The sequence below is a fragment of the Mus caroli genome, unplaced genomic scaffold (genome assembly GCF_978045245.1).
Source record: "Mus caroli unplaced genomic scaffold, Mus_caroli_1 scaffold_15, whole genome shotgun sequence".
Lineage (NCBI taxonomy): Eukaryota > Metazoa > Chordata > Mammalia > Rodentia > Muridae > Mus > Mus caroli.
The window spans coordinates 20,716,768-20,743,344 of NW_028227270.1; the positions used below are offsets into that span (position 1 = coordinate 20,716,768).

The 26,577-nt window shown below is 39.6% G+C and overlaps 1 protein-coding gene across 2 annotated transcripts in view; it reads left to right on the forward strand.

The window, feature by feature from the left end:
• Positions 1 to 26,577, forward strand: part of Rad17 (RAD17 checkpoint clamp loader component) — a 32,268-nt gene that overhangs the window by 2,669 nt on the left and 3,022 nt on the right. For both annotated transcript variants that reach the window (XM_021180024.3, XM_029468516.2), the window contains exons 3-15: positions 2,943 to 3,197; positions 4,939 to 5,022; positions 9,984 to 10,140; positions 12,664 to 12,800; positions 13,159 to 13,211; positions 13,341 to 13,466; positions 13,712 to 13,781; positions 15,436 to 15,547; positions 17,217 to 17,399; positions 19,133 to 19,218; positions 19,323 to 19,469; positions 22,324 to 22,470; positions 23,982 to 24,102. In XM_021180024.3, coding sequence (XP_021035683.1) covers positions 2,943 to 3,197; positions 4,939 to 5,022; positions 9,984 to 10,140; positions 12,664 to 12,800; positions 13,159 to 13,211; positions 13,341 to 13,466; positions 13,712 to 13,781; positions 15,436 to 15,547; positions 17,217 to 17,399; positions 19,133 to 19,218; positions 19,323 to 19,469; positions 22,324 to 22,470; positions 23,982 to 24,102 — 1,678 coding nt within the window. The remainder of the gene's footprint in view (positions 1 to 2,942; positions 3,198 to 4,938; positions 5,023 to 9,983; positions 10,141 to 12,663; positions 12,801 to 13,158; positions 13,212 to 13,340; positions 13,467 to 13,711; positions 13,782 to 15,435; positions 15,548 to 17,216; positions 17,400 to 19,132; positions 19,219 to 19,322; positions 19,470 to 22,323; positions 22,471 to 23,981; positions 24,103 to 26,577) is intronic.

Below are 26,577 nucleotides of genomic sequence, written 5' to 3' on the forward strand. Positions count from 1 at the left end.
CTTATAACTGTAAGTCCAGTTTCAGTGGGTCTGACACATCTCGTGCAGACATACATTGCAGGCAAAACACAATGCACATTAAAAAAAAATCCATTTTTAAACTTTGTTTGATTTAAAGTATTTGAGGCAGGTTCTCATGTGGGCCAGTCTATTCTCAAACCTGCTGCTCTCCTCTCAAATGCTGGACTTAGAAGTTAGTGCTGCCATGCCTAGACATCTAGAAAATTTCATTATCTTAAAACCTTTTTAGTACTGTTATTTTAGGTTAAAATTGCTCGATTTGACATTTTTTATGCATTTATGAAGGTTTTTATTTTTATTTATTCATTTTGGTTTTTTTGAGACAGGGTTTTTCTGTAGCCCTAGCTCTTCTAGTACTTGCTTTGTAGACCAGGCTGGCCTTGAACTCAGATTTACCCCTGCCTCTCCTTCCCAGATACTGGGATCTACTACCACCTGGCTTTTACAAAGGTTTTTTAAAGAAAAGGAATAGAGGGAGATGTGGTGAGGTTAGCAGTTTCTGTTGGACTAGAACACATGTACTTTCCTGTTCTGGTGATTCCAATATTCTTTCCCTAGATAGTTCCATGAAAAAGACATCACCTTCCCCAGAAGCCTGTCTCACTTATTAAAGTGTTGGTTGCTTCATAAACTGAAAGAAAAAAAAAAACAAAAAAAAAACCCACAATGCAGTCATAATCACCAGGCTCAGCATCATGATTCTTCACCTTTATCTTTATAAAGTCTTAAGATAAACATGGGGTGTGGTGGCACATACCTTTCATGGGAGGCCGAGGCAGGATCACTGAGTTTGAGGCTAGACTGGTCTACAGAGTGAGTTCTAGGACAGCCAGGGCTACACAGAGAAACACTGTCTCAAAAAAGTAAATATGTGGGGGCTGGAGAGATGGCTCAGTGGTTAAGAGCACTGACTCTTCTTCCTAGGTTCTGAGTTCATTTCCTAGCAACCACATGATGGCTCACAGCCATCTGTAATGGGATCTGATGCCCTCTTCTGGTGTGTCTGAAGACAGTGACAGTGTACTCACATACATAAAATAAATAAAATCTTTTTAAAACATTTTTTTCCATGTGGTTGCTGGGATTTGAACTCAGGACCTTCAGAAGAGCAATTGGTGCTCTTAACCACTGAGCCATTTCTCCAGCCTTTAAAAACATTTTAAAAAAGTAAACATGCATAGGTATATAACGTGAGTGTGTAGGCCAGAGAGCATTACTGAGTGTCTTCCTCAATCATTTCTCTACCTTTGAGATAGGGTTTCTCACTGAACTAGTTTATCCTAGACTAGACTGGCTGGCTATCAAGCTCCAGCAATCTTGGTATTTCTGCTTCCCCATATGGTATCATATGCATATGTAGCTACACATGCATTTTACATGGGTATTTAAAGGCCAATTTTTTTTTTCTTTGAGACAGGGTTTCTCTGTATAGCCCTGGCTATCCTGGAACTCACTTTGTAGACCAGGTTGGCCTCAGAAATCTGCCTGTCTCTGCTGGGACTAAAGGTGTGCACCACCACGTCCAGCCTTAAAGGCCAAATTTAAGTCATTATGCCAGTGCTACATCTCCCTAGCCCAGTTTGTGAATGTAAAATAGCACCTGTTTTTTCCTTGCTGGAGGACTGAACCAAGCACTTTTTATGTGTATGTTGTTTTGACTGCATGTCTATATTTGGACCACATGTGTGTCTGGTGCCCACAAAGGCAAGAAGATGGTTGTGGATCCCCTAGAATTGAAGTTAGAGATTGTGAGCTGACATGTGGGTGCTAGTAATCAAAGTGGGATCCTCTGAAAGAGCAGCAAGTGTTCTTGACTGCTGAGCCATCTCCAGCCCAGTATTTATGTTTTAGTTGTATCAAGAAATTTAAAGCAAAATCTGGACGGCAAGATGGCTTAGTGGCTAACGGCCTTGTCATCAAGGTTATGACCATAATTTGATCTCCAGGACTAACATGGGAGAAGAAGAGAGCTAGCTTACGTAGATTATTTTCTGACCTCCACATGTACAGTGGGACACACACAAATAGAGCAAATAATTTAAAAAGTAGGGTTGGTGACATGGTTCAATGGACAAAGGTGCTTGCTGCCAAGCCTGACAGCCTTGGTTCAGTCTCAAGAACACACACTGGTAGAGAATCAACTCCCACAATTTATCTTCTGTTTCTACATGTGTGTTGTGTTATATGCATGTGCACACACATAATCAATAAACTAATTAAAAATGTAATAAAACTCTTTGGAGGCTACACAGTGAGACCTTGTTTCAAAAATAAAATAAAACTTCTATCTTTATTGAGTGTGTTGGAACATGCATGCCTGTAATTCCAGCATTTGAGGAGTGAAACAGGAGGTAGAAGCAAGACTAACCTAGGATATGTGACAGACTGTTTCAAAAAAGAATAAAGTCCTCTGTTTTACCCAGGAAAGACTACTTAATAAAAAGAATTAAGTTTCTGTTCTTGTTTTGTAGCATCCATCATTACCATGACTAAGTATACAATTATGCAAAATTTAACACTTATTCTAAAATAGAAAATTAACTAGAAATTCACAGAAATATATCTACCTGAAGAACTAATTTGTTGCCTACACTTAAGAGGTAGAGACAGAAGGTTCTCAAGTTTTAGGCCATCATAGATGATACAGCAAGACTGTCTCAAAAAGAAAGCAGAAATCAAAGTGCTGAGTGAGGCAATATCGTGCCTATAAGGCTCATTCTCGGGAGGCTGAGATAGGAGCGGGTGCAACTTAAGGCAGTCCTCAGTACATAGTGCCTGCCAGGTCGGCTTGAGCATGGCCTGTTTCAGAAATCCTAGGTAATTTGCAGAACCTGAAGCATTGCAGTCATGCTGTAAAGTAGTTGAGTTGCAGAGTGACTAGATATGAAAACTGTAGTAATTGTAGTCTCATTTCTTCTCAGGTGACAGACTGGGTAGCTCCAGCCTTTGATGACTTTGAAGCCAACACTGCCATCACCACCATCACTGCATCATCTTTAAGTTTTAGTAACTCCAGTAACAGAAGAAAATATTTGCCCTCCACATTAGAAAGTAACAGATTGTCGGCTAGAAAAAGAGGAAGGCTCTCTTTAGAACAGACTCATGGTCTAGAAACTTCAAAAGAACATCTGTCTGACAATGAGCCGTGGGTGGATAAATATAAACCAGAATCTCAGGTATGTGCTGAGTACCATACAAACACGTCTGCAGGTTGTTAGGATGCATGCGCATGGATAATAAAGAAGACATTTTCGGATTTTTAAAAAAAAAAATTTTTTTTTGAGACAGGGTTTCTCTGTGTAGCCCTGGCTGTCCTGGAACTCACTTTGTAGACCAGGCTGGCCTTGAACTTAGAAATCCACCCGCCTCTGCCTCCCAAGTGTTGGGACTAAAGGCGTGCGCCACCACTACCCAGCCCAGATTTTTATTTATTTATTTTTAATTATTCTTTTTTTTTTTTGGTTTTTCGAGACAGGGTTTCTCTGTGTAGCCCTGGCTGTCCTGGAACTCACTCTGTAGACCAGGCTGGCCTCGAACTCAGAAATCTGCCTGCCTCTGCCTTCCGAGTGCTGGGATCAAAGGTGTGCACCACCATGGCCAGCCAGATTTTTATTTTTAAAAAGCTTTTTATCTTGGTGGGTAGCCCACACATTTAATCCCATCACTCAACAGGCTGGTCAGCCTAGTGAGTTTAAGGCCAGCATTGTCTACATAGCAAGTTTCAGGTGAGCCATGGCTATATAGAGAGACCCAGCCACAAAATAAATAAGTAAAATGTAGTAGAGAAGAAAACACTATTTTGTACTTTTTTATATTTAAAGGCTGTGAAACTACCAAGTTACTGTGTAGTTGTGCTGTCTTCTCTCTGTCTTGAATTTTTTTTTTCGTTTCTTTTTTTTCTTTTTCTTTTTTTTTTTTTTTTTTTTTTTGGTTTTTCGAGACAGGGTTTCTCTTTATAGCTCTGGCTGTCCTGGTGCTCACTTTGTAGACCAAGCTGGCCTCGAACTCAGAAATCCACCTGCCTCTGCCTCCCGAGTGCTGGGATTAAAGGCGTGCGCCACCACGCCCGGCTTCTGTCTTGAATTTAACCGCAGACCAGAACTTACAAGTGTAGTATGTGCCTTCTCTGTTTCTCCCCAAAACACCTTGCTGGGTTGTTTAGAGGTCTCAAGATAAGCAGTGTCTCAGCGTGAGAACAGGGTTTTCCATAACAGTATAAAAATGAAGGGGCTGGGGAGACGCCTCCACAGTTAAGAGCACTGGCTGCTTTCCCAGAGGACCCAGGTGCCATTCTAAGCACCCACAGGATTGCTTAGAACCATCTGTAACTGCAGTTCCAGAGGCTCTGATGCCCTCTGAGTGTACCAGGCATATTACATTGACATACAAATGTGGGCAAAACACCCATTCATATAAAATGAATAATATAAGAAACTTGAGCTGATGAGGTAGCTGAGAAGGGTAGGCAGGTACATGGTGGAAGGCGAGAACAGACTTCTACAAGTTGTTGGCAGCCCCCTCAAAACAAATTAATAAGCATAAAACATAGTAAGGTATAAAATATAAATAAATAAGTGAACATTTAAGTATAATCAAGAGACTCTATTATAACATAGCACATTGCTGTTTTGCAAACATTTTTTAATTTATTTTTATGTGTGAGTATTTTGCCTGCATGTATGTATGTACCCCATTGGTGTGCTGGTTCCCACGGAGGTGGAGAGTATCAGATCCCCTGGAATTAGAGTTAAAGTTGGCTGTGAATCACTATGTAGTTACAGGGAATCAGCCAGGTCCTCTGGAAGATCAGTAAGTGTCTTTAACTGTTGAACTATCTCTTAAACCTGTTTTGCAACTTTTTTTTGTTCACTAAAATGTTCATATTAAAAGCTACTAATCCTCAACTTTTTATCTTAGCATGAACTTGCTGTTCATAAAAAGAAAATTGAAGAGGTTGAAACCTGGTTAAAAGCGCAAGTCTTAGAAGTGAAGCCCAAACAGGTAAGTAAATGCATTTAAAATATTTAGCATCATTTGTTCTCTGACTTAGATGTTAATCATATTTTTCTTCTTTTTTGAGACAAAGTATCACTATGTAGCCCTGGCTGTCCAGGATAGCCTCAAACTATCAAGAGATCTTTCTGCTTCTATCTTCAGCCTGTGGGGGTTAAAGATGCTCATTATCTAGCCCAGGCTTCCCTGGGACTGATTGTGTACCCTAGGGTGATCTTGAATTTATGATGCTCCTTCTGCCTCATCCAAATTGTGGGATTATAAACATGGGCCACCATGCCTGGCAGGAAGCTAATCTTTTATGATGACTTTGTTTATATATCTTCATATTACCTTCAACAAAAGCTTCCTGCTTTGTTATTTCCAACCTCTCTACAAGCCTCCTAGGGGGCTAGGAGACAGTTCAGAGAGTTGGACAACTTGAGTTCAGTCCTTGGGTACCACATGTTAGAAGGCAGAATCAGTTCCTGCAGTCGTCCTTGACACCATCTTGTGACTCACTCATGCTTCCTCACAGTGAATAACTAAATGAATGTAGTTGTTTGCTTTGTTTTAAAAAACTCCAAGACTTGAAATCCCCCCCTTATTTGTCCCCTTTTCCCCCTTAAGTCCCAACTTTAGCCTAAGGCATATAGTAAGCCAGTGGAGTGCTAGTGTTTTTAGCATATCTCATTATTTCACAGTAAAGCAAGCAGTCCGTTTACATAGTAGTGGCTTAAAAAAAAAAAAAAGCTATATCTGGAAACCGTCCTCATTAATGTTAACTTGATGTTTTGTTTCACTTCCTTATTCCACAGTTATTCTTTGCCCCCTCCTTTAAAGGTAGACTATTTTCTCTTCCTCTTTAGAAACTTTTTTTTTTTTTTTAAGATTTATTTTATGTTGTATGAACATCCTGACACACACCAGAAGAGGGCATCTGATCCAATTACAGGTGGTTGTGAGCTACCATGTGGTTGCTGGGAATTGAACTCATGACCTCTGGAAGATCAGACAGGGCTCTTAACGCCTGAGCCATCTCCAGTCTCCCCTCTTTAGAATCTTTAAAACACAGGAAATAAGAAGCATTCATATCTTCATAATATAGCTCTCCTTTTTTTGTAAGTCTTTTATATTAAATTAAAACTGAGCCGGGTGTGGTGGCGCACGCCTTTAATCCCAGCACTCGGGAGGCAGAGGCAGGCGGATTTCTGAGTTGGAGGCCGCCTGGTCTGCAGAGTGAGCTCTAGGACAGCCAAGGCTACACAGAGAAACCCTGTCTCAAAAAACCAAAAAAAAAAAAAAAAAAAAAAATTAAAACTGACTCTGGGTGGTGTGGTGGCACACATCTTTAATCTCAGCAGTCATGAGGCAGAGTCAAGGGGATCCCTATGAGTTCAAGGCCAGCCTGGTCTACAGAGCAAGTTTCAGGCCCATCAAGGCTACACGGAGAAAACCTGTCTCAAAAAAAAAAAAAAAAAAAGGAAGAAAGTATTGATATTGGCTATAACATCCCTGAAGTAAAACAAAATCCTGACATTTCAGCCAGGTATGTTACTGCACTCCTTTAATAACTCAGGAGTCAGAGTCAAGGTGAATCTCTTGAGTTCAAGGCCAGCCATGACTACCATAGTTAAAACCCTATCTCAAAACAACAGAAACTCTGATATTTCAGCCAGACTTGAGATTGTAACCTTTAACTTTAAACTTTTATTTCTAATTTATCATATATACACCATATTGTCCTTTTAAAAAATTACAGTGTACAGTGTTACCTGTCCTCAAAATGCTTTCTGCAGCTGGTATGTTTCATCTAGAACCTAAACAAGAATCAGCCATTGCATTTGATTGCTGTGTCTCTTAGTCTTCATTTCCTTTTCTTAATCTTGTAACAGTCTGTGCCTTTTAGTTTTTCTCTCAGTATAAGACATTGACTTATGGGCTGGAGAGATGGCTCAGAGGTTAAGAGCACTGCCTGCTCTTCCTAGAGGTCCTGAGTTCAATTCCCAGCAACCACATGGTGGGTCAAAACCATCTGTAATGGGATCCAATGCCTTGTAGCCTGAGCTGGCCTGGAACTATGTAGTTAGACTGGCCTTGAACTTACAGCTGTTCTTCCTGCTCAACCTTCCAGCTGTTGGGATTATAGGTAAGAGCAACCACTCCTGGTTCTGATGTATGTCTTTTTTTTTTTTTAAACTGTTTTTTTTTTTAAACTTTAATATTTATTTACATGAGTACACTTTAGCTGTCTTCAGACACCCCAGAAGGGGCATTGAATCCTATTGCAGATGGTTGTCAGCCACCATGTGGTTGCTGGGATTTGAACTCAGGACCTCTGGAAGAGCAGCCAGTTCTCTTAACCACTGAGCCATCTCTCCATCGCCTTGTTGTATGTCTTATATCAGAGACTTTTAAGGTTTGGTTTTGGTGATTCTCCTAACCACAGCTAATAGTTTAGATAGTTCAGAGTCCACTTTATCTTCTTACTTAGGACTCTCTTGTTACTAGAGTGCATTCTTTTTTGGTTTTTCAAGATAAGGTTTCTGTAGATGTGGCTGGCCTCGAACTCAGAAATCAGCCTGCCTCTGCCTTCCAAGGGTTTGGGTTAGAGTTAAGATTAAGTTAGCTTGATTGGAAGGTGTGTCACCACAGCTGGCCAGATTGTAGTCTTTTTTTTTTTTTTTCCAATATATTTTTGTTTATTTATTTTTACTTCATGTGCATTGGTGTTTTGCCTACATGTATGTCAGTGTGGGATTGTCAAATCCTGGAGTTACAGACAGCTGTGAGCTTCCATGTGGATGCTGGGAATTGAACCCAGGTTCTCTGGAAAGCAGCCAGTGCTTTTGACCACTGAGCCAACTCTCCAGCCCTAGAGTGCACCCTTAATACCTCCTATTATAGCTCAAACTTACATAAGTATTACTGTTATTATTTTATTAGATGGCTAAAATTGGGCATGTCTATACATTTATAATATGAAAGTATTTTATAACAGTGTTGGATATTGAACCCAAGGCCTTGTGCATGTGTTTGATAAAAGTTTCAATGACACTAGTAATTGCAAGACATTCTTTTAAAAAAGAAAAAAAATCACTTGGTAATTTCTAGATTTATTATGATTAAACTTAAATTACCTTAATATTCTGACCAGGGCCTGGAGAGAGATTGCTCGTGTTTAATTGCATTTGTTACTCTTTCAGAAGACTCAAGTTTGGTCACCAGCACTCAAATCAAGTACTTCACAAACTGCCTGTAACTCCAGTGCCCTCTTCTGTCCTCTGTGGGCATGTAGACATGTGACACTTAAAATCTTGTTATAAATACCCCCACATTTCTGATTTTAATTTTTCCTTCTTTGTAGGAATTTTTTTTCGAGGGATGGAGGGTTGAGACAGGGTTTTTCTGTGTAGCCCTGGCTGTCTTTGAACTCACTCTGTAGACCAGGTTGGTCTTGGGCTCAGAAATCTTGCCTCTGCCTCCTGAGTATTGGCATTAAAGGTGGTCACCACCAACTGACTAGATTTTAATTTTTTATGCTTTCTTTACTTCAAACTATGATAAAGCAACCAGGCATGGTGGCACAGGCCTTTAATCCCAGGTCTCTGTTTGAGGCCAGCCAGGACTACAGTGAGACCTTGCCTCAGCTAAACCAGAGGGGGAAAGGGTAAAAGTGTGTTACAATTAGGCGATAAAGCAGTTAGTGTTCAGCCTGAGATGCTGGGGAGAAATTCACTACTGATTCTCTTACTGAAAACCAAAGTTTTGGAATATGGGTCTACTTATTGTTTTTAGAAAATAGATACTAACTATATTTCATGAGAAAAACACATATCTTCCATACATGAGCTTCCTTTTTAATTAATCTGTTTAAAAGTATAATCATTTCTCATTATTCATGCTAGCTATGCTTTTTTTTGTAAAGTTGCTCAGTTAGAAAACATCACCTATTGCCCTTTTAAAAATATAGGAACGGGCTGGAGAGATGGCTCAGTGGTTAAGAGCACTGACTGCTCTTCCAGAGGTCCTGAGTTCAATTCCCAGCAACCACATGGTGGCTCACAACCAATTGGAACAAACAATTGGAACCATTGGATCCAATGCCTTCTTCTGTTGTGTATGAAACAGTGACAGTATACTCATATTCAATAAATAAATATTTAAAAAAAAGGAACACATTTCTTTTTCTCCTCTTTCTTTCTTTCTTTCTTTCTTTCTTTCTTTCTTTCTTTCTTTCTTTCTTAAGATTTATTTATTTATTTTATGTATACAAGTACACCATTGCTTTCTTCAGACACACCAGAAGAGGGCACCAGACCCTATTACAGATGGTTGTGAGCTACCATGTGGTTGCTGGGAATTGAACTCAGGACCTCTGGAAGAGCAGTCAGTGCTCTTAACCACTGAGCCATCTCTCCAGCCCCAGGAGTACATTTCTGTAAGCCTCCTGTCAGAATATTTCTGTCATCCCATCATTTTGTTCTGTTCTTGTTATGGGATTTTGGGTGAGGAGAGGAGAAGACCCAGGGTGTTGTTCTGTCTGACCAAGCGTTCTGCCAGTAAGCTTCACACCCAGCCCCAGCTCATGAGTGCCAGGACTCTAACTTGGGTTCATGCTTATGCAGCAAACATTTTTCTGATGGAGCCATATCTCCAGCTCCTGCAGTCGAATTTTATGAATTGAAATAACTTCTAAGAATTTTGTTTCAAACCCTGTGCCTTTTGTTTAGCTAAAGTGTAATTGTTTTAATTTAGTTATTAAGTTGTCTTTGAGAAATAAACAATATTAAACTTGAGGAATTTTTAGAAGAAAACAATCCTCTCAAATCTTATAAAGTTTAGTTTTGAAATTTATTTATATAAGATATTTAATAGACCTTTGTAGAAATAATAAGTACTAAGAAAAATTTGAAAATTGTGTAGCATTCTAGTAATTGTTTTTAATTAATGTTTGTATTTGGTTTTAGGGTGGGTCTGTTTTATTAATAACAGGTCCTCCAGGATGTGGAAAGACAACTACTATGAAAATACTGTCAAAGGAACTTGGGATTCAAGTACAAGAATGGGTTAATCCCATTTTACCAGACTTCCAAAAAGATGATTACAGGGAGTTACTTAATTTAGGTAAGTTTGCTTGGAAGATGCTGAAGAATACAGGGAGAGCTTTACTTAGTGACACTTCTGGGTCAGGTGATGAGAGCACACTTTCTCCTGGACTTGTCAGTTTGATGAGAAAGGGCAAGACACCCAGATAGAGAGGAGAATGGGATTCTTAGAAAGGGAATATTGGATTTTTTTTTTAAAGATAGAAGCTGACTTTTCTTTGTTGTCTTTAATTGATTGATTGTCTGTGTGTATGAATGTACACATGCATATATACAACATGTACATGCCCTGGCTTACATGTGCAAGTCAGTTCTCTCCTTCCACTGTAGGTTCTGGGGATAAAAGTCAGTACCTTTACCCTCTGCCCAGTGCTGGCTGTTTTGAGACTTTATGTACCTGGTGCTGTCCCAAACTCGTGATCTTTCTGTTTTCACCTCCCAAGTACCAGGATTATAGGCCCATGACACTACACTATAGGAGCTCAGGTTTTCATTATTTATGGGAGTTTTACACTGTAAGGTCTTAAGTTTCAGTGTAAATCAAGCCTTTCCTCTCAATAAAGTAGCTTACACCATTAAATCCTGGTTAGAATAAAGTCACTTCAGAACATGGTGGTATGACGTTATCCCAGCACTTAAGACGTCTCTCAGTTCTAGGCCAGACAAGTCTAGGTAGTTCAGAGCAGCTACAGCTATGTAGTAAGACCCTGTCTCAAATATTAACAACCACCCCTTCCCCCCAAAAAAAGTTGGAATTTAGAGGGATCTTTAACCATTAAAAAATGATAATACCAAGTTCAAACTTTTATACTATAGCTTTACAGATAGGCTTATATATTTTAACACTGTCTTCTTAGCTTTCATTCTTTACTGATGATGTGGGTGTCTAAACTGGGAGTGGCCAAAGCTCCTAAGCATCTTACAATAGGAGTTATGTAGAAGGACAACTTTTATTTTAATGTTAACTATTCCTCGGATTCTCTGGGCTCAGCCAGTGTTGCTGAGACAGAGGCAGGAGACCTCAGTGAGGTCAAGACCACCTTGGTTTATATAGTCAGTTATAGGCCAAGTAGGGCTACGTAGTGAGACTCTTATCTCTAAAAACAAAACAAAAAACCCAAACAAAAATTTTAATTCCAGGGCTGGTGAGATGGCTCAGCGGGTAAGAGTACCGTCTGCTCTTCCAAAGGTCCTGAGTTCAAATCCTAGCAACTACATGGTGTCTCACAACCATCTGTAGTGAGACCTGATGCCCTCTTTTGGCACATCTAAAGACAGCTACAGTGTACTTATGTATAATAATAAATCTTTCTTTTAAAAAAAAATTTAATTCCAGTAATGAAGCTAAGTGTGGTTGGGCACACCTTTAATCTCAGGATGCAGGAAGCAGAGGCAGGAGGATCTTTTCTGTGTTGAGGCCAGCTTGATCTACATAGTAAATTCCAGGACAACCAGGGCTACATCATTTCTCGTAAAGCAAAACAAAAATTCAGTAGCGATATCCTAATCTGAAGATGGCATCCCATCTCCATTCTTCTATGACCTTCCCTGAGCCTGGAAGGGGGTGAGAAGAATGTTCTCTTTATAGCTGCACAGTCAAGAATCCCTTTACATCACTTTAACCAGCTATGCGACTCTAGTTCACTGCATACCAAGGGCTTCTCTAACAAGTTCGTAGCTGTACTAATTTGTGGGTATAAACATAATTATTTAGACTATAATTTGATGGCGATATCATAGCCCTTTAGCAAAACAGTAGCTGTAGCTTCTCCATTGTGGTCTGTGACTTCCCCTAGCAATGGGCTTTTGGCTAGGTTTATATTCCTTTGTATTATTGTAATAAATGAGTAATACTTTGAATTAGTTGTAATCTTTTCTGTGCAGCAGACCACAAATCCAACTATGAAGCAGTTAGTGCCCCTTAAAACAGACTCACCGCTATTATAGTAGTGAATACTTTTTGCCTAAGTGGTGTAGCACATAGGGTCCATAACTGAGTAAGACTTGATGACAGTTCTCCCACCACACCCTGCATAGTAACTTCTGCCATTGTTGTGCAAGCTAGCCAGCAGGAGGAAACAAATCCTGGTTCCTGTGTGATGTCTCTATGGTCTATGATCAAAACAATTAATAACTTTTTTATTTTATTTTTTTAAGAATGGGTTTTATTCTTATCTTTATTTTTAGGTTCCCTCAAAGAACAGCAGCAAGTGCTTTTAACTGCTGAGCCATCGCTCCACCCCAATAGCTAAATTTTTTTTTTCCTGGAACTTGCTCTATAGACCAGACTGGCCTCAAAGTCATCTGCCTCTGCCTCCCAACTCAGTTAACTTCATGTTACTTTCATTGGTATAGAAAATTACTATTGTCCATTATGATACTACTCTTTGAAATGATATTTTATTTTACATTAAAACCACTTCAAATAATTTTAAGATAGTCCAGTATTGTAAGTTATATCATATATGTGAATTTGTTGTACATATGTTTAATATTAATGTATATGATTTGAAAGTAAAGTGATAAATATATTTCCTTTCAGAATCAAACTTCTCTGTAGTTCCATACCAATCTCAGATAGCAGTCTTCAAAGACTTTCTGTTAAGAGCCACCAAGTACAGCAAACTACAGATGCTTGGAGACGATCTGACAACTGATAAGAAGATCATTCTGGTGGAAGTAAGGACAGCTTCTAAAATCTTGCTAGAGCTGCTGTGAGAACAATTGTGAGATGCAGGAAGAGTTGTAATCTTTTGATAGCAGAGACCTGAAGACTGTTTGAGTAAACATAAATAGAATAGCATAGATAAAGTAGATAAGCTGTATGCTAGCATAATTCTCAGCTGCAACACCATCTATATAGAAAAGCACAGGAAGTCTGTGGGACGTTAACTTCCTCAATGACCATAAATTTCCTTTAATTTCTTTGAAAATTCTGATCAAGATACATTGGATGAGTACTGTTTTTTCCTTGACAAAAATGTTTAAATATGCAGTAAAGCATCACTGAGCTAATATTGTCCCATATATTCCACAGGAGTTACCTAACCAGTTTTATCGAGACCCTAATGCTTTACATGAAATTCTAAGGTAGGTGTCAGTGAAGTCCAGTGTTCTAAAACTCCATATTAGGGGTAGGGGGTTGTAACTGTGGTAGAACATTTGCCTAGCATGAACATGCTAAATTGCTTAAATTTCAACATTATTTTGTTATTTTAGAAAGTATGTGCAGATTGGCCGGTGTCCTCTTGTATTTATAGTCTCTGACAGTGTCAGTGGAGATAATAATCAGCGGCTACTCTTTCCCAAAAACATTCAAGAAGAGTGTTCTGTTTCAAACATTAGGTAAGAAATTTTTTGATTGTTTATTTTGGTTGTTTTCCCAGACAGGATTTCTTTGTGTAGCCCTGACTGTCCTGGAACTCATGCTACAAACCAGGTTGGCCTTGAACTCACAGAGATCCACCTGCCTTTGCTTCCAGGATGCTAGAATTAAAGGCATGCACCACCACTGCCTGGCTAAGAAATTTGCTTTTAATGTTCACAGACTATTTTTAAATTAACCATTTAAGCATCTTTTGTTCTTATAGTTTCAACCCTGTGGCACCAACAATTATGATGAAATTTCTTAATCGAATTGTGACTATAGAAGCTAGTAAGGTGAGTCTAATTTAAGACTTAATTTGTAACTGTGGAAAGCACAATTTATATAGCATGTAACTGGAAGAAATAGTTGATGAATTACACTTCAGAGGACACTCTACTGCTATAGAAATATACATCTTAGTGGGGTGTGTGTGTGTGTGTGTAAAGTTGGAAGCAGTCAGTCTGTAGCTGCATGGTATAATCTTTGCCTAGCTTGTGAAAGGCTCTGATTTCAGTCTCAAGCCCTGCCAAAAGCTAAAAGTTATATACAAAAACCATAACATTAATGTAATTTTTCCATATTTTAGGGAAAATATTTGTTAAAAGATATCAGTGGCACTATTGAAAGTGTTAATACCCTTTTGTGTATTTTGTTTCCATGTGCGTTTGTGTATGAAGAGTGTGGGTATGGCACAGGACACACATGGAGGTCAGAGGACAACTTGGGGGGGTTAACGCTCTTCTTCCACTGTGTGGGTCCTAGGGGTGGAATGAGGTCATTAGACTTGGCAGCAAGTCTCTTTACATACTGATCCATCTTACCAGCCCCTCAATAAATTACATCTTAAAAGATGAAATAGACTTAAAGCTGCATAAAAACAAACATTGTCTTAGATGGTATTAGGTAAGAAATTAAATTTACAGAAAACAAATACTATAATTTTACCTGAAAACATTAACTCTGAATTCATGTTTGCATACACTTAGATATTGAATATATTTATAGATACTTGCAAACAGAATGTTTGTAAAGATACTCACTATATGTTACTTGTATGACAAAGTTTGGTTTGGGAAGACAACGTTTATAAGGAATTTCTGAGGGCTGAAGAGATGTCTCAGTGTTTAAGAGCACTGGCTGCTTTTTCAGAAGATCTGGATTCAGTTCCTGGCACCTAATGGAAGCTCACAACTGTTTGTAACTTGTGTTTCAAAGGATCCTGTGCTGTCTTCTGTGACTGCTGAGAGCACTAGGCACACATGTGCATACCAACACATCAAATTTAAAAGTGCTTAATGAAGGGTTAGGGTACAGTTCTATTTTTCTGTGATAATTAGTTTTTATAAGATCTGATGTGGGATAGACTATGAATAGTCAACCTGAGTACATTTTATCAGTGAACTAAGGTCTTTATGAAGACATAGAGACAGATAATTTGTCTTACAACACAAATGGTATGCTAAGTTGATGGAATATATATTATATATGTGAACTTACATACATATCCATGCTCTTAAGCATGTATGAAATAGCCTTGCTTGTATACATGCATTTATATATAGTAAGAAAGGAAATAGAAACATAAAAGTTCAGCTAGTCTAATTACAAAGTCAATAGTATTTAATACTCTTAGAATTATACCTTATGCTAAGTCATTGACACACCATTCATAGACAGACAGGTGTTAACACTGAGAGGTTTTGTTGTTGTTTTTGATAAAGGATCTCCCTAGGTAACCCTAGGTTAGAATTTAGGATTATTTTTCCTAGCTTCCCATAAGCTGGTGACTATAGCTATGTTCTACGGTACCTGGGCTGTGGAAGTTTTTAAGACATTCAAATTTGAAAAAAATCTAGTTTATATATATTAAATTCTCAGAATAGGTTTTAGTTTGTGTGTTTGCATTTGTGTCTTAACAATTTTCTGAAATTTGCTTTCACCCTTTAGAATGGAGAAAAAATTATTGTTCCTAATAAAACTTGTCTGGAGTTGCTCTGTCAAGGATGTTCTGGTGATATCAGAAGTGCAATAAACAGCCTGCAGTTCTCGTCTTCAAAAGGTAACTAACTAGAGAAGACATACTCATAGAGCATTGATAGGTGACTTGCTCTTAAACAGTCATGAAATAAATCACATTAAACCATTGTTATGGAATGTCTAGGGATTGAGCCCAGGGTCTTCCATATGGTAGACAGGTCTTTTGCCACTGAATTATCTGTTGTCATCAGCCCAAACTAGACATGAAGTAGTTCCTTCCTTATCTGTGGTTTAACTGCTTGCAGTCAGTACTGTCTGAAATTTTTTATAGAATATTATAGAGTCATCACTTTAAAATTTTATATTTCACTGAGTACTGATAAGATCTTCTGGTGGCACATGCCTGTAGTTCTAGCACTTGAGGCATAGGCAGATGGGTTTCTGAGTTCAAGGCCAGAATGGTCTACCTTGAAAGTTCCAAGACAGCCAGGGATAGTAGAGAGACCCTGTGCCAAAAAATAAGTAAGTAAGTAAAATCTTCTGCCGGGCTTGGTGGCGCACGCCTTTAATCCCAGCACTCGGGAGGCAGAGGCAGGTGGATTTCTGAGTTCGAGGCCAGCCTGGTCTACAAAGTGAGTGCCAGGACAGCCAGGGCTACACAGAGAAACCCTGTCTCGAAAAACCAAAAAAAAAAAAAAAAAAAAAAAAATCTTCTGCTGGCCCCCTTGGGAAACCAATCATCTTTGAAATCTGTGTGTGTGTGTCTGTCTGTCTGTCTGTCTGTCTGTCTGTGTTTTTGTGTATGGTATAGTCAAGACAACTTTCTGGGTTGGTTTTCATCTTGTAAGTTTTTTTCTTTTTCTTTTTTGCCTCAATCCCCAGCCTAGCCAACCCTACAGAATAGGTAATTTAATTGTGTGTGTATCTCTCTTTGTGGGAGATACTATTTTTATGGTGTTGGGGATTATTACACAGTTTATCCTACTTTTTAGTGTTATTTTTAAATTTTGTATTTTATGTATATGGGTGGTTTTGCTTGTATGCATGTCTGTGTACCACATGTACCACAGATGCCAGAAGAGGGCATCATACTTCCTGGATCTGGAGTTACCTATGTTGGTGAGCTGCCCTGGGAGTGCCAGGAATCAAACCTGGATCCCCTGGAGGAGCAGCCAGTGATCTTAACTACTGAGCCATTTCTCTAGCTTCTAAAACAATTTTAAATAATGATATCTTATTACATTTTTTTTGTTTGTTTTGTTTTTCTCTGTGTAGCCCTGGCTGTCTTGACACTCACTTTGTAGATCAAGCTGGCATCAAACTCAGTAATCTGCCTGCCTCTGCTTCCCTAGTGCTGGGATTAAAGGTGTGCACCACCACTGCCCAGTGACATTTTATTACACTTTAGTACTTGGCAACAGAGAGGGTTCTTCACTAAGGCCATGTTAAGTTACTGCTTGTTAGAAAAAGGTTTTGGTTGGAATACTTAGTATAAATATTTGAAAAAAAATTTTTTAAAGATTTATTTATTTATTATATGTGAGTACACTGTAGCTGCCTTCAGACACTCCAGAAGAGGGCGTCAGATCTCATTACGGATGGTTGTGAGCCACCATGTGGTTGCTGGGATTTGAACTCAGGACCTTCGGAATAGGAGTCAGTGCTCCTAACTGCTGAGCCATCTCTCCAGCCCCGAAATACTCTTACTTTTAGTTTTTACATTTTGATTTTTTTATTCAAATATTATTTAGGAGAGAACAGTTCGTGGTCAAAGAAGAAAAGAATGTCATTGAAATCGGATGCTGCCATATCAAAATCAAAACAAAAAAAGAAACATAATAGTACTTTGGAAAATCAAGAGATTCAAGCTATTGGTGGAAAAGATGTTTCTCTTTTTCTCTTCAGAGCTTTGGGGAAGATTCTATACTGTAAAAGTAAGAAACTTTTCTGCAATTTTATCTTTGATGTTTGTAACTCTTAACTACAGAAAGAAGATACTATGTGATTTGAAATGCCTTATATTTTGTTTTGTTATAAGAAGAAGCTAGGAACCCCACCAGATACTGCATAGCCAGGGCTAAAATTTAGCAGGAGAATGTTTTACCTATATGGAGCATTTCTAACTGGGTTAAATATAAAACCACTTCTGTAAGCCATACTCATGTCTATAAATTATAGTTTCCTGAAGATATGTTCATGTGTGCCAGCGGTTCTGAGCCTGTGGCGTGTGACCGCTTTAGGGTGTCACAGGGGTCACACATCACACGTCCTGTACATCAGATGCTTACATTATGATTTATGGCAGTAGTAAAACTACAGCTATGGAGTGGCAATGAGACGATGTCATGGTTGTGCTCACTACAGCATGCGGATCTGTACTAAAGGATCCCAGCATTAGGAAGGCTAAGAACCACTGCTCCAGACTTTGAGTGGTAAGAGTTGATAGCCCAAAGCTAAGCTGTTGTAACACTCAGCTGGAGTCCTACACCAGTGCCAAATAGTTTCAGGTTGCTCCTCTTCACTAAGTTGCTGCTCCTATAACCACAGATGTCCACTGTTTTCATCTGCCTTCTGTGTTGCTTGTTCCAACTGCCTTTCCGTCGATCCCCTCCCAAACTCTCCCTCCTTTCAATAAATCCCAGACTTCTGTTCTTTATTTAGCAAATACCAATATGATTCTGTTAGAAAAGACTGGGATTTCAAAATGGAAATGCCATGTAAGGAAAGTGAAGTGGCCACTTAATATGTGGTGCTAAAAATACCTGCCTCTGGGACAGCTCACCTCCCAGCCTCAGTGTCCCTGGGACAGCTCACCTCCCAGCCTCAGTGTCCCTGGGACAGCTCACCTCCCAGCCTCAGTGTCCCTGGGACAGCTCACCTCCCAGCCTCAGTGTCCCTGAGACAGCTCACCTCCCAGCCTCAGTGTCCCTGAGACAGCTCACCTCCCAGCCTCAGTGTCCCTGGGACAGCTCACCTCCCAGCCTCAGTGTCCCTGAGACAGCTCACCTCTCAGCCTCAGTGTCCCTGGGACAGCTCACCTCCCAGCCTCAGTGTCCCTGGGACAGCTCACCTCCCAGCCTCAGTGTCCCTGGGACAGCTCACCTCCCAGCCTCAGTGTCCCTGAGACAGCTCACCTCTCAGCCTCAGTGTCCCTGGGACAGCTCACCTCCCAGCCTCAGTGTCCCTGGGACAGCTCACCTCCCAGCCTCAGTGTCCCTGGGACAGCTCACCTCCCAGCCTCAGTGTCCCTGGGACAGCTCACCTTCCAGCCTTGTGCCTGTTCTCACCTCATCCCTCTCCGTCATTTCTGATCCTGCTTCTGGAGTTAGGACAGCTTCTTCCCAGACAGTAAATGCAACACTTCAGGCTTCTGTACTGAGACAAGGCAAAGGGAGAAAACAACCCAGAGCTGACAGATAAAGTGGGAAGTAGTTTGAGACATGTCAGATTTTAAATTTAGAAAAGACATAATCCAAAAATCAGAATTCTGAATTTTGTCCTTAGTAGTAGTATAGACAAGCTCACTTGTTTTGATGTTTTGGTTTTTTTTTTTTAATTTTTAATAGCTTCCTTAGTATTTTGATATTAATATACCCAAAGTATTGAAAATGAGCATATGAAAGCGCTGTAATTATAAAGATTAGTAATCGCAGATATTCTTTCATAGGAGCTCCTTTAACAGAGTTAGACTCACCTCGCCTGCCTGCTCACTTGTCAGAGCACGACCGGGACACTTTACTTGTTCAGCCTGAGGTAATGTTAGAATGCTTTGGACTTTGCTGAGTATGTATTATATATGTGTGTAAATATCTGCTCACTGCATTTGCAGCACAATTTATGTATGCCTCTTTTTATAGGAAATAGTAGAAATGTCACACATGCCAGGAGACTTTTTTAATTTATACCTTCACCAAAACTACATAGATTTCTTCGCTGAAGTAGATGATCTTGTGCCAGCCAGTGAGTTTCTGAGTTTTGCAGATATCCTCGGTGGTGATTGGAATGTAAGATCATTTGACTTATGTATTTTTATATGTTTGTATTTCTTCAGGAAAACGTTGGGCTTTACCCTATTTCACATATTTTGTGACTCATTTACTGTCCTAAATCTAATTATTCAAGCTGGTGTTTATAATAAAATCTCAGGATATCTGATTTTTTTTTGGATGATATAGAGCACTAATTTTTTCTGATGTTCTTTTCAAGTCTTATTGTTTGTTTAATGTGCATGACTATGTATATGTGTATGTATATATGACTATATATATGTATATGTGCATATACGTATATTTATATGATCATAAGGTCAGAAGAAGACATCCTGTGTTAGGAATCAAACCTGGTTCTTCTACATGAGCAACATATGCTCTCAACCACTGAGCCATATCTCCAGCCTCTATTTTCTAATTTTAAAATTAATATATACTCAAAATATTTTTTTAATTTATATTTATTTATTATATGTAAGTACACTGTAGCTGTCTTCAGATACTCCAGAAGATGGCATCAGATCTCGTTACAGACGGTTGTGAGCCACCATGTGGTTGCTGGGATTTGAACTCAGGACCTTTGGAAGAGCAGTCGGTGCTCTTAACCGCTGAGCCATCTCACCAGCCCCCCTCAAAATATTTTTAAAAGATTTTTTTTTATTATTATGTATTGGTGGTGTGTCTGCATGTGTATGTGTCTACACTGGAGTTATAGACACTTCTGAACTGCCTGACCTGGGTTGCTGGAAACCAAACTCAGGTCCTCTGAAGGAAAGGCAGCAAGAGCCCTTAGGTGCCGAGCCTTCTTTCCAGGCCTGTACTTAGATAAATTGGCAGTCATTGAAAATTAAAATGCCAAGCGGTGGTGGCACATGCCTTTAATCCCAGCACTTTGGAGGCAGAGGCAGAGAGGCAGGCGGATTTCTGAGTTTGAGGCCAGCCTGGTCTACAGAGTGAGTTCCAGGACAGCCAGAGCTACACAGAGAAAACCTGTCTCAAAAAAACAAAACAAAAAACCAAACACCTCCCCCCCCCAAAAAAAAGAAAATTAAAACAAATTGTTTAGGTTTTTGAAATGACTGTAAAATATGCATGGCTGGAAGCATGACCCAATGTTAAAGCACAAGCTTAGAATACACAGCGCCATTTGCTTGATTCCCCCAGAGCAGAAGCAGTGATTTGTTTTCAGTTTCTCCTGACTAACATGGTAGCAGGTGACGTCAGAGGACAACCCTGTGCAGTTGGTGACCTCTTTCCACTGTGATGTGGGTTCCAGGAGTCAGACGCAAGTTATCAAGCTCACGTGACAAGTGCTCTCCCCTGCTGAGCTGCTTCCCATCCCTTTTAGGTTTATGAAATAGGACCTTGGTGGCTATGTTGCTCAGGTTGGTCTTGAAGTCTAGGACTCAATTAATCCTTTTACCACCCTCACCCCCTAGTATCTCAAACGACAAGTGTGCCAATGAGCCTGTGGCAAAATTTCTTATGTATTTTTCATATTATCTTAATACTATTCTGGCCAGTACAGCAGCTACTTAATTTTAATTTAGAATTCAGTTTCTCAGTCACATAACTGCTTTGCAGCACTTGGTGGCCTTGTGTGGCTGGTACCTCCATATGGCCCATCTGTAAGACATTTCCATCATTGTAAGAAGTTCAGCAGGACAGCACTGGCCTGGTATATTAATACATCATTAGCAATCATAATTAAAGTTAAAAGCTAGGCAATGGTGGTGCACAGCTTTAATCCCAGCGCTTGGGAAACAGAGGCAGGCAGATCTTAGAGTTTAATGCCAGCCTGATCTACAGAGCTAGTTCCAGGACAGCCAAAAAGCAAATCAAAACACAATACATGACAAAATAATACAGTTAAGAAAAAACATTGATAGTTGTCCAGTTTTCCTTCACTTAGTTGTTGTTGGGTTTTTTGTTTTTGTTTTCTTTCTGAGACAGGATTTCTCTGTGTAATCTTGGCTGTCCTGGAGTTCACTCTGTAGACCCGGCTGGCCCTAACTCAGAGATCTGCCTGCCTCTGCTTCCTGAGTTCTGCATGGCCCTTCATTTAGTTTTTGACAAAACCCTTTTTAATTACCACATGTTTTCACATAGAGGAGGTGCAGTGTAGTGTCAGATTTTTGGACACATTGCATAGTGATCGACTTAGTAATAGGCATAGCCATCACCTTACAGTTTTAGCATCTAAGCATAATTGCTTTTTTACTTTGAGAATTTCAGATCTATAGGTAAGTTGAAAAGCAGTAGATTGAAAACCTACATACCTTTAACCTTAATTTAATTTTTCTCTACTTTGCTATATTTGCCTATTCTCTTACATATTATATACTAGTTTTTGGTGGAAAATGGGAAAATAATTGCAAACATACATGAATAAAGACCATTCTACTAAAGCCATAATACTGCTGTCACACTTAAAGTTGCTGTTAATTTAGATAATATTGATTTAGGTTGGGCATAATGGTACACGATTGTAATTCTGGTACTCAGGAGAGTGAGGCAGGAGGTATCAAGATGAAGACTAGCCTGGCCTACTTAGAGGAGACCTTGTTTTAAAAAGCAACTAGGCAAAAATAGTTTAGTAATTTATTATTATTTCCTAGTTGCCAGAAAACTGTTTCTCCCAGCCCTACCAAAGACAGACTTTACCAATCCCACCAAGGACCCTGTAGAAGTTCCTGCACTGCATTTGACCCCTATGCCTCAGCTGAGCTTGTCTTAAATAATCTTGTAGCAGCCTTTGACGATGCTGGAAAATGAATTAAAAAAATACGTAGGAGCACTTCTTATTTATGTGTTGATACTAACAACAATAGTATTTCCTAAATGTCTTCCATCCTGTCTCATTTGCTAGACACGCTCGTTACTCAGGGAATATAGTACATCTGTAGCTACAAGAGGTGTGATGCATTCCAACAAAGCTCGGGGGTTCGCTCATTGCCAAGGAGGATCAAGCTTTCGACCCTTACATAAGCCCCAGTGGTTTTTAATACAGAAAAAGGTAACATTGTAATGAATTATGAGATTATCGAGGTACTTTTTTCTAATAATATAGGTGATTGGATGGCATATGAGGTCGATGATATGGAGGCTGAGGGGGGAATGGGGTTATAGCAATATGTAGTGTGCTTCTTGGTTAATGGTTGTGGCTGGGTAGTCTTTGTAAGTATTTTTATTATTATTGAAATTACCTGAGAGAATTAAATGGTTAATATAATGGGGACTGAGATAAATTATAACCTACAGCTATAATTGACTGAGGTAAGAGAATCATGAGTTCAAGTCCACCTGGGCTAACTACACAGTGAGACTCTGTACACTAACTTCATCATATATGAATTATGTCTAAAGCTGGATTTTTGCTTGTTTGGTTTTTAGTTAAAAGTCTTGTCCTGGGTTCCTGGGTGTTCCTAAACAACTTCTGATCCTCCTAGCCTTGTGCTGCCTCACTAAGCTTATTATCTTTTTAACAACTAGAAAGAAAAGTATGTAATTCATTGCTAGTAAGCTAGCTCCTAAACCCCAGGACTTGTCTAGGTATGGTAGCTCATGCCTTCAGTCCAGAGCTCAAGTGGCCGGAGCTTGAACACCGATGTGAGTTCAAGGCCAGCCTGGGTTACATAGTGAATTCTGAGACAGCCAGGGCTACATAGAGAGACCCTATGCAAAAACAAAATCACAGAAATAACATAGTGTTCAATGTGGTAGCTTATTTCTGTTATCTTAGTACTGTTCAGCGAAGCTACAGCAAAATAGTTACAAGTCTGAGACCAGCCTGAGGTACATGGGGCAATCTTATGTCAAAACCTAAAATTAGATAAGTTAAAATATTAAACCTTAGGATACAAATCTCAGTGAGAGGCAGTGAGCTTGAGGGTTGGTTGTTTGTGCGTGCGTGTGTTGGGGAGAGGAACATAAAGAGATCAAAAGATAAATTGAGAGTCTCCTCCCACCGTGTGGGACCCAGGGATTGAATTCAGGTCACAAACTTGGCCACAAACACCTTTATGTCTTACCGGTCCTAGATAAGCATTTTAAATATATTTATATACTCATAGGGTGGAACCAAGAAGATTGTAAGTTGGAGGCCAGCCTGGTTGCATTAAAAATAAAAGTATCTTTATGGTATACAAATTCACAGACTTTGTAGCATAATAAACTATGAATTCATAACCATTTTTTGTTTGTTTTTGCTTGACCTGGGTGTTTGGTTTTTTAATTTTTTTATTTCATAATCTTTTTATTTAAAAACTTACTAGTAAATAAAAATATTGCATACCAAAATTAGCCAGACCCAAAGTATTAATGAACTTATATACAGTTAGAATTGATATTTGTTTCAAACAGGATTTCATTGTGTAGGTCTGGCTGGCCCAGAACTTGATATGTAGACCAGGCTGGTCTCAAACTTACAAAGATCTACCTGTCTCTGCCTCCTGAGTGCTGGGATTAAAATATACCACCATGCTATACAGATGCATGTAACCATCTTTTACATTTTATTTTCTACAGTATCGGGAAAATTGCCTGGCAGCAAAAGCACTCTTTGTTGACTTCTGCCTACCCGCTTTGTGTCTCCAGACTCAGCTCTTGCCATATCTTGCTCTTCTGACCATTCCGATGCGAAATAAAGGTAACAGGTTTCCTTGTCTGCAGAGCACTCAGTACCTATTAGTTACATGTTTTAGTCTATAGTCCTTCCTTCCAGGCTTTTGTCTGTGAATTGTACTGTAAAGAATAGTTTTGATTTTCCTTTGTTTTTTGTTTTACATTGATGAAGACTCTAGAGTCTTGCTTCTTCAGTTGTAACTCCTTACACTCATTTATCTTGATCTCAAATTGTTCAAATTTGACTAGTTGATACTGCTTTCAGCTGTGATTTTTTTTTTTATTATTTTTTATTATGTATATGTTCACATGGGTGCAGATGCAAGCAGAGGGTAGAAGGGTACTGGAGCCTTTAGCTGGAATGACAGGTGTTTATGAATTGGCTGATGTGGTTGCTGGTGAGCCAATTTGAGTCTAATGCTATAAGCATTCTTAACAGCTGAGCCATCTCTGTGGCAACCCAGTGTCATTTCTAAGCTCTGTCATGAAAGAAACCAGAATGCTTTGTTTGTGTGTGTAACAAGTTCACAGTAGACCATTCCATTTCTACTTAGCCCTGCAGAGTTTATGCTAGCCTTCTTCCTTTCCATATCTGGACCTCCTTCTGTTGTGGTTGTTATTGTCTGTGGGGGCTGGAGGTCATACTTGCTGTTTCTCTTTTAAAGTGCTTAGAATCAAATTTAGGGTCTTCCAGCCAAACATGGTGGTACATACCTTTAATTCCAGTACTTGGGAAACAGAGGCAGGTAGATCTCTAGGAGTTCTAAGCCAGCCTGGCCTACACAGTACAAGGTCTAGGACAGCCAGGGAGGGCTATTATACACAGAATCTCTGTCTGCCTTAAAAAAAACAAAATTTGGGCCCTTCCTTGTACAAGTGAGGCCGATGCTATACCACTGAAATGAATCCCAGATCACTCTCCACCTTAAAACATGAAATTGCCTTTCATTTTCCTAAATATACTTGCTTATGTAATCAGTACACACATAGGCGCGCGCGCGCGTGTGTGTGTGTGTGTGTGTGTGTGTGTGTGTGTGTCCATGTGTGCACATGCATGTAGAAGTCAGAAGACAGCCTTAGGTTTTGTTCCTCAGATACTGCCCACCATTCTTTCAACAGGGTCTCTCTCTCACTAGCCTGGAATAGGGACCCACCTGTCTACTTCCCAGGGCTAGGATTACAAGCACAAGACAGGACATGTGCCTATTTTAAAATTTAAATTCTTGGGATTGAACTCAGGTCCTCATTCTTGCAAAGCAAGCACATTATCAACTGGCTTGTCTGCCCAGCCCTACTTACATATCTTACATATGCTTATTCAACATATGTATGTCTATCCTTCTGTTTGTGTGTGTGTGTGTGTGTGTGTGTGTATACTAATGACACGGGGAGGAGGTACTCAGCTTATATCATCAGTAGATGCTGTTGTTACAAACATGAGAATTCAAAAATGCCTTTTTAAAGTTTTTTCCAGTTACTTTTTTATTTTTTATTTTATTTATTAATTTAGTTAGTTTAATTTTTTGAGGCAGGGTCCCTCTATGTATCCCTGGTTGTCCTGAAACTCTGTACAGACTAGGCTAGCCTTGAACTCAGAGATCTGCCTGCCTCTGCCTCCTGGACTGTGGGAATTAAAGGTGTGCATCACCACACCCGGGTACAATTATATTTTTACTTTATTTAGTGTTCTGAGATGTGAGGGACAACTTTGTGGAGTTGGCGCTCTCCTACCACATGGGTCCCAGGGTTCAAGCTCAGGTCACCAGGCTTGGTAGGCAGGCACCTCTAATTACCTTGCCAGCCCACAGAATTTTCCTGAGAGCCCATTTTGATTGATTGATTGATTGATTGAATTCTTTCTTTCTTCCTTTTTTTTTTGTCCTTTTGGATTTTGGATACAGGGTCCTTGAGCTCACAGATTTTCCTGCATCTTCCTCTCGGGTGCTGGGATTGAAGGTGGACAGGAATGCAGACACCACCAGCTTTTTTTATTTTCCATTTTGATTTTTTTATACTCCCAAGTGGAATTTGTGGGTTATATGTGATTCTTACATTTTTTGGAGACTTGCGTTCCTAATTTAAAATAGCAGTTCTCTTAGCTGTGTAGTGGTCTCTCTTTGTTTACTTCCCTCTAAGGATTAGTGGTGGTCAGCACTAAGGGTAGTGATGCTGCTTGCTTATTGGCCATTTGAATATTTTTTTTTTTTTTTTTTGTTTTTCGAGACAGGGTTTCTCTGTATAGCCCTGGCTGTCCTGGAACTCACGCTGTAGACCAGGCTGGCCTCGAACTCAGAAATCCGCCTGCCTCTGCCTCCCAAGTGCTGGGATTAAAGGCGTGCGCCACCACCGCCCGGCTGAATATTTTATTTAGAAAAAATTTCCTTTGTTTTGCAAAAATATGTGTGAACTTTAAAGATATTAAATTAAATGAAATTGGGGCTGGAGAGATGGCTCAGCGGTTAAGTGCACTGACTGCTCTTCTGGAGGTCCTGAGTTCAAT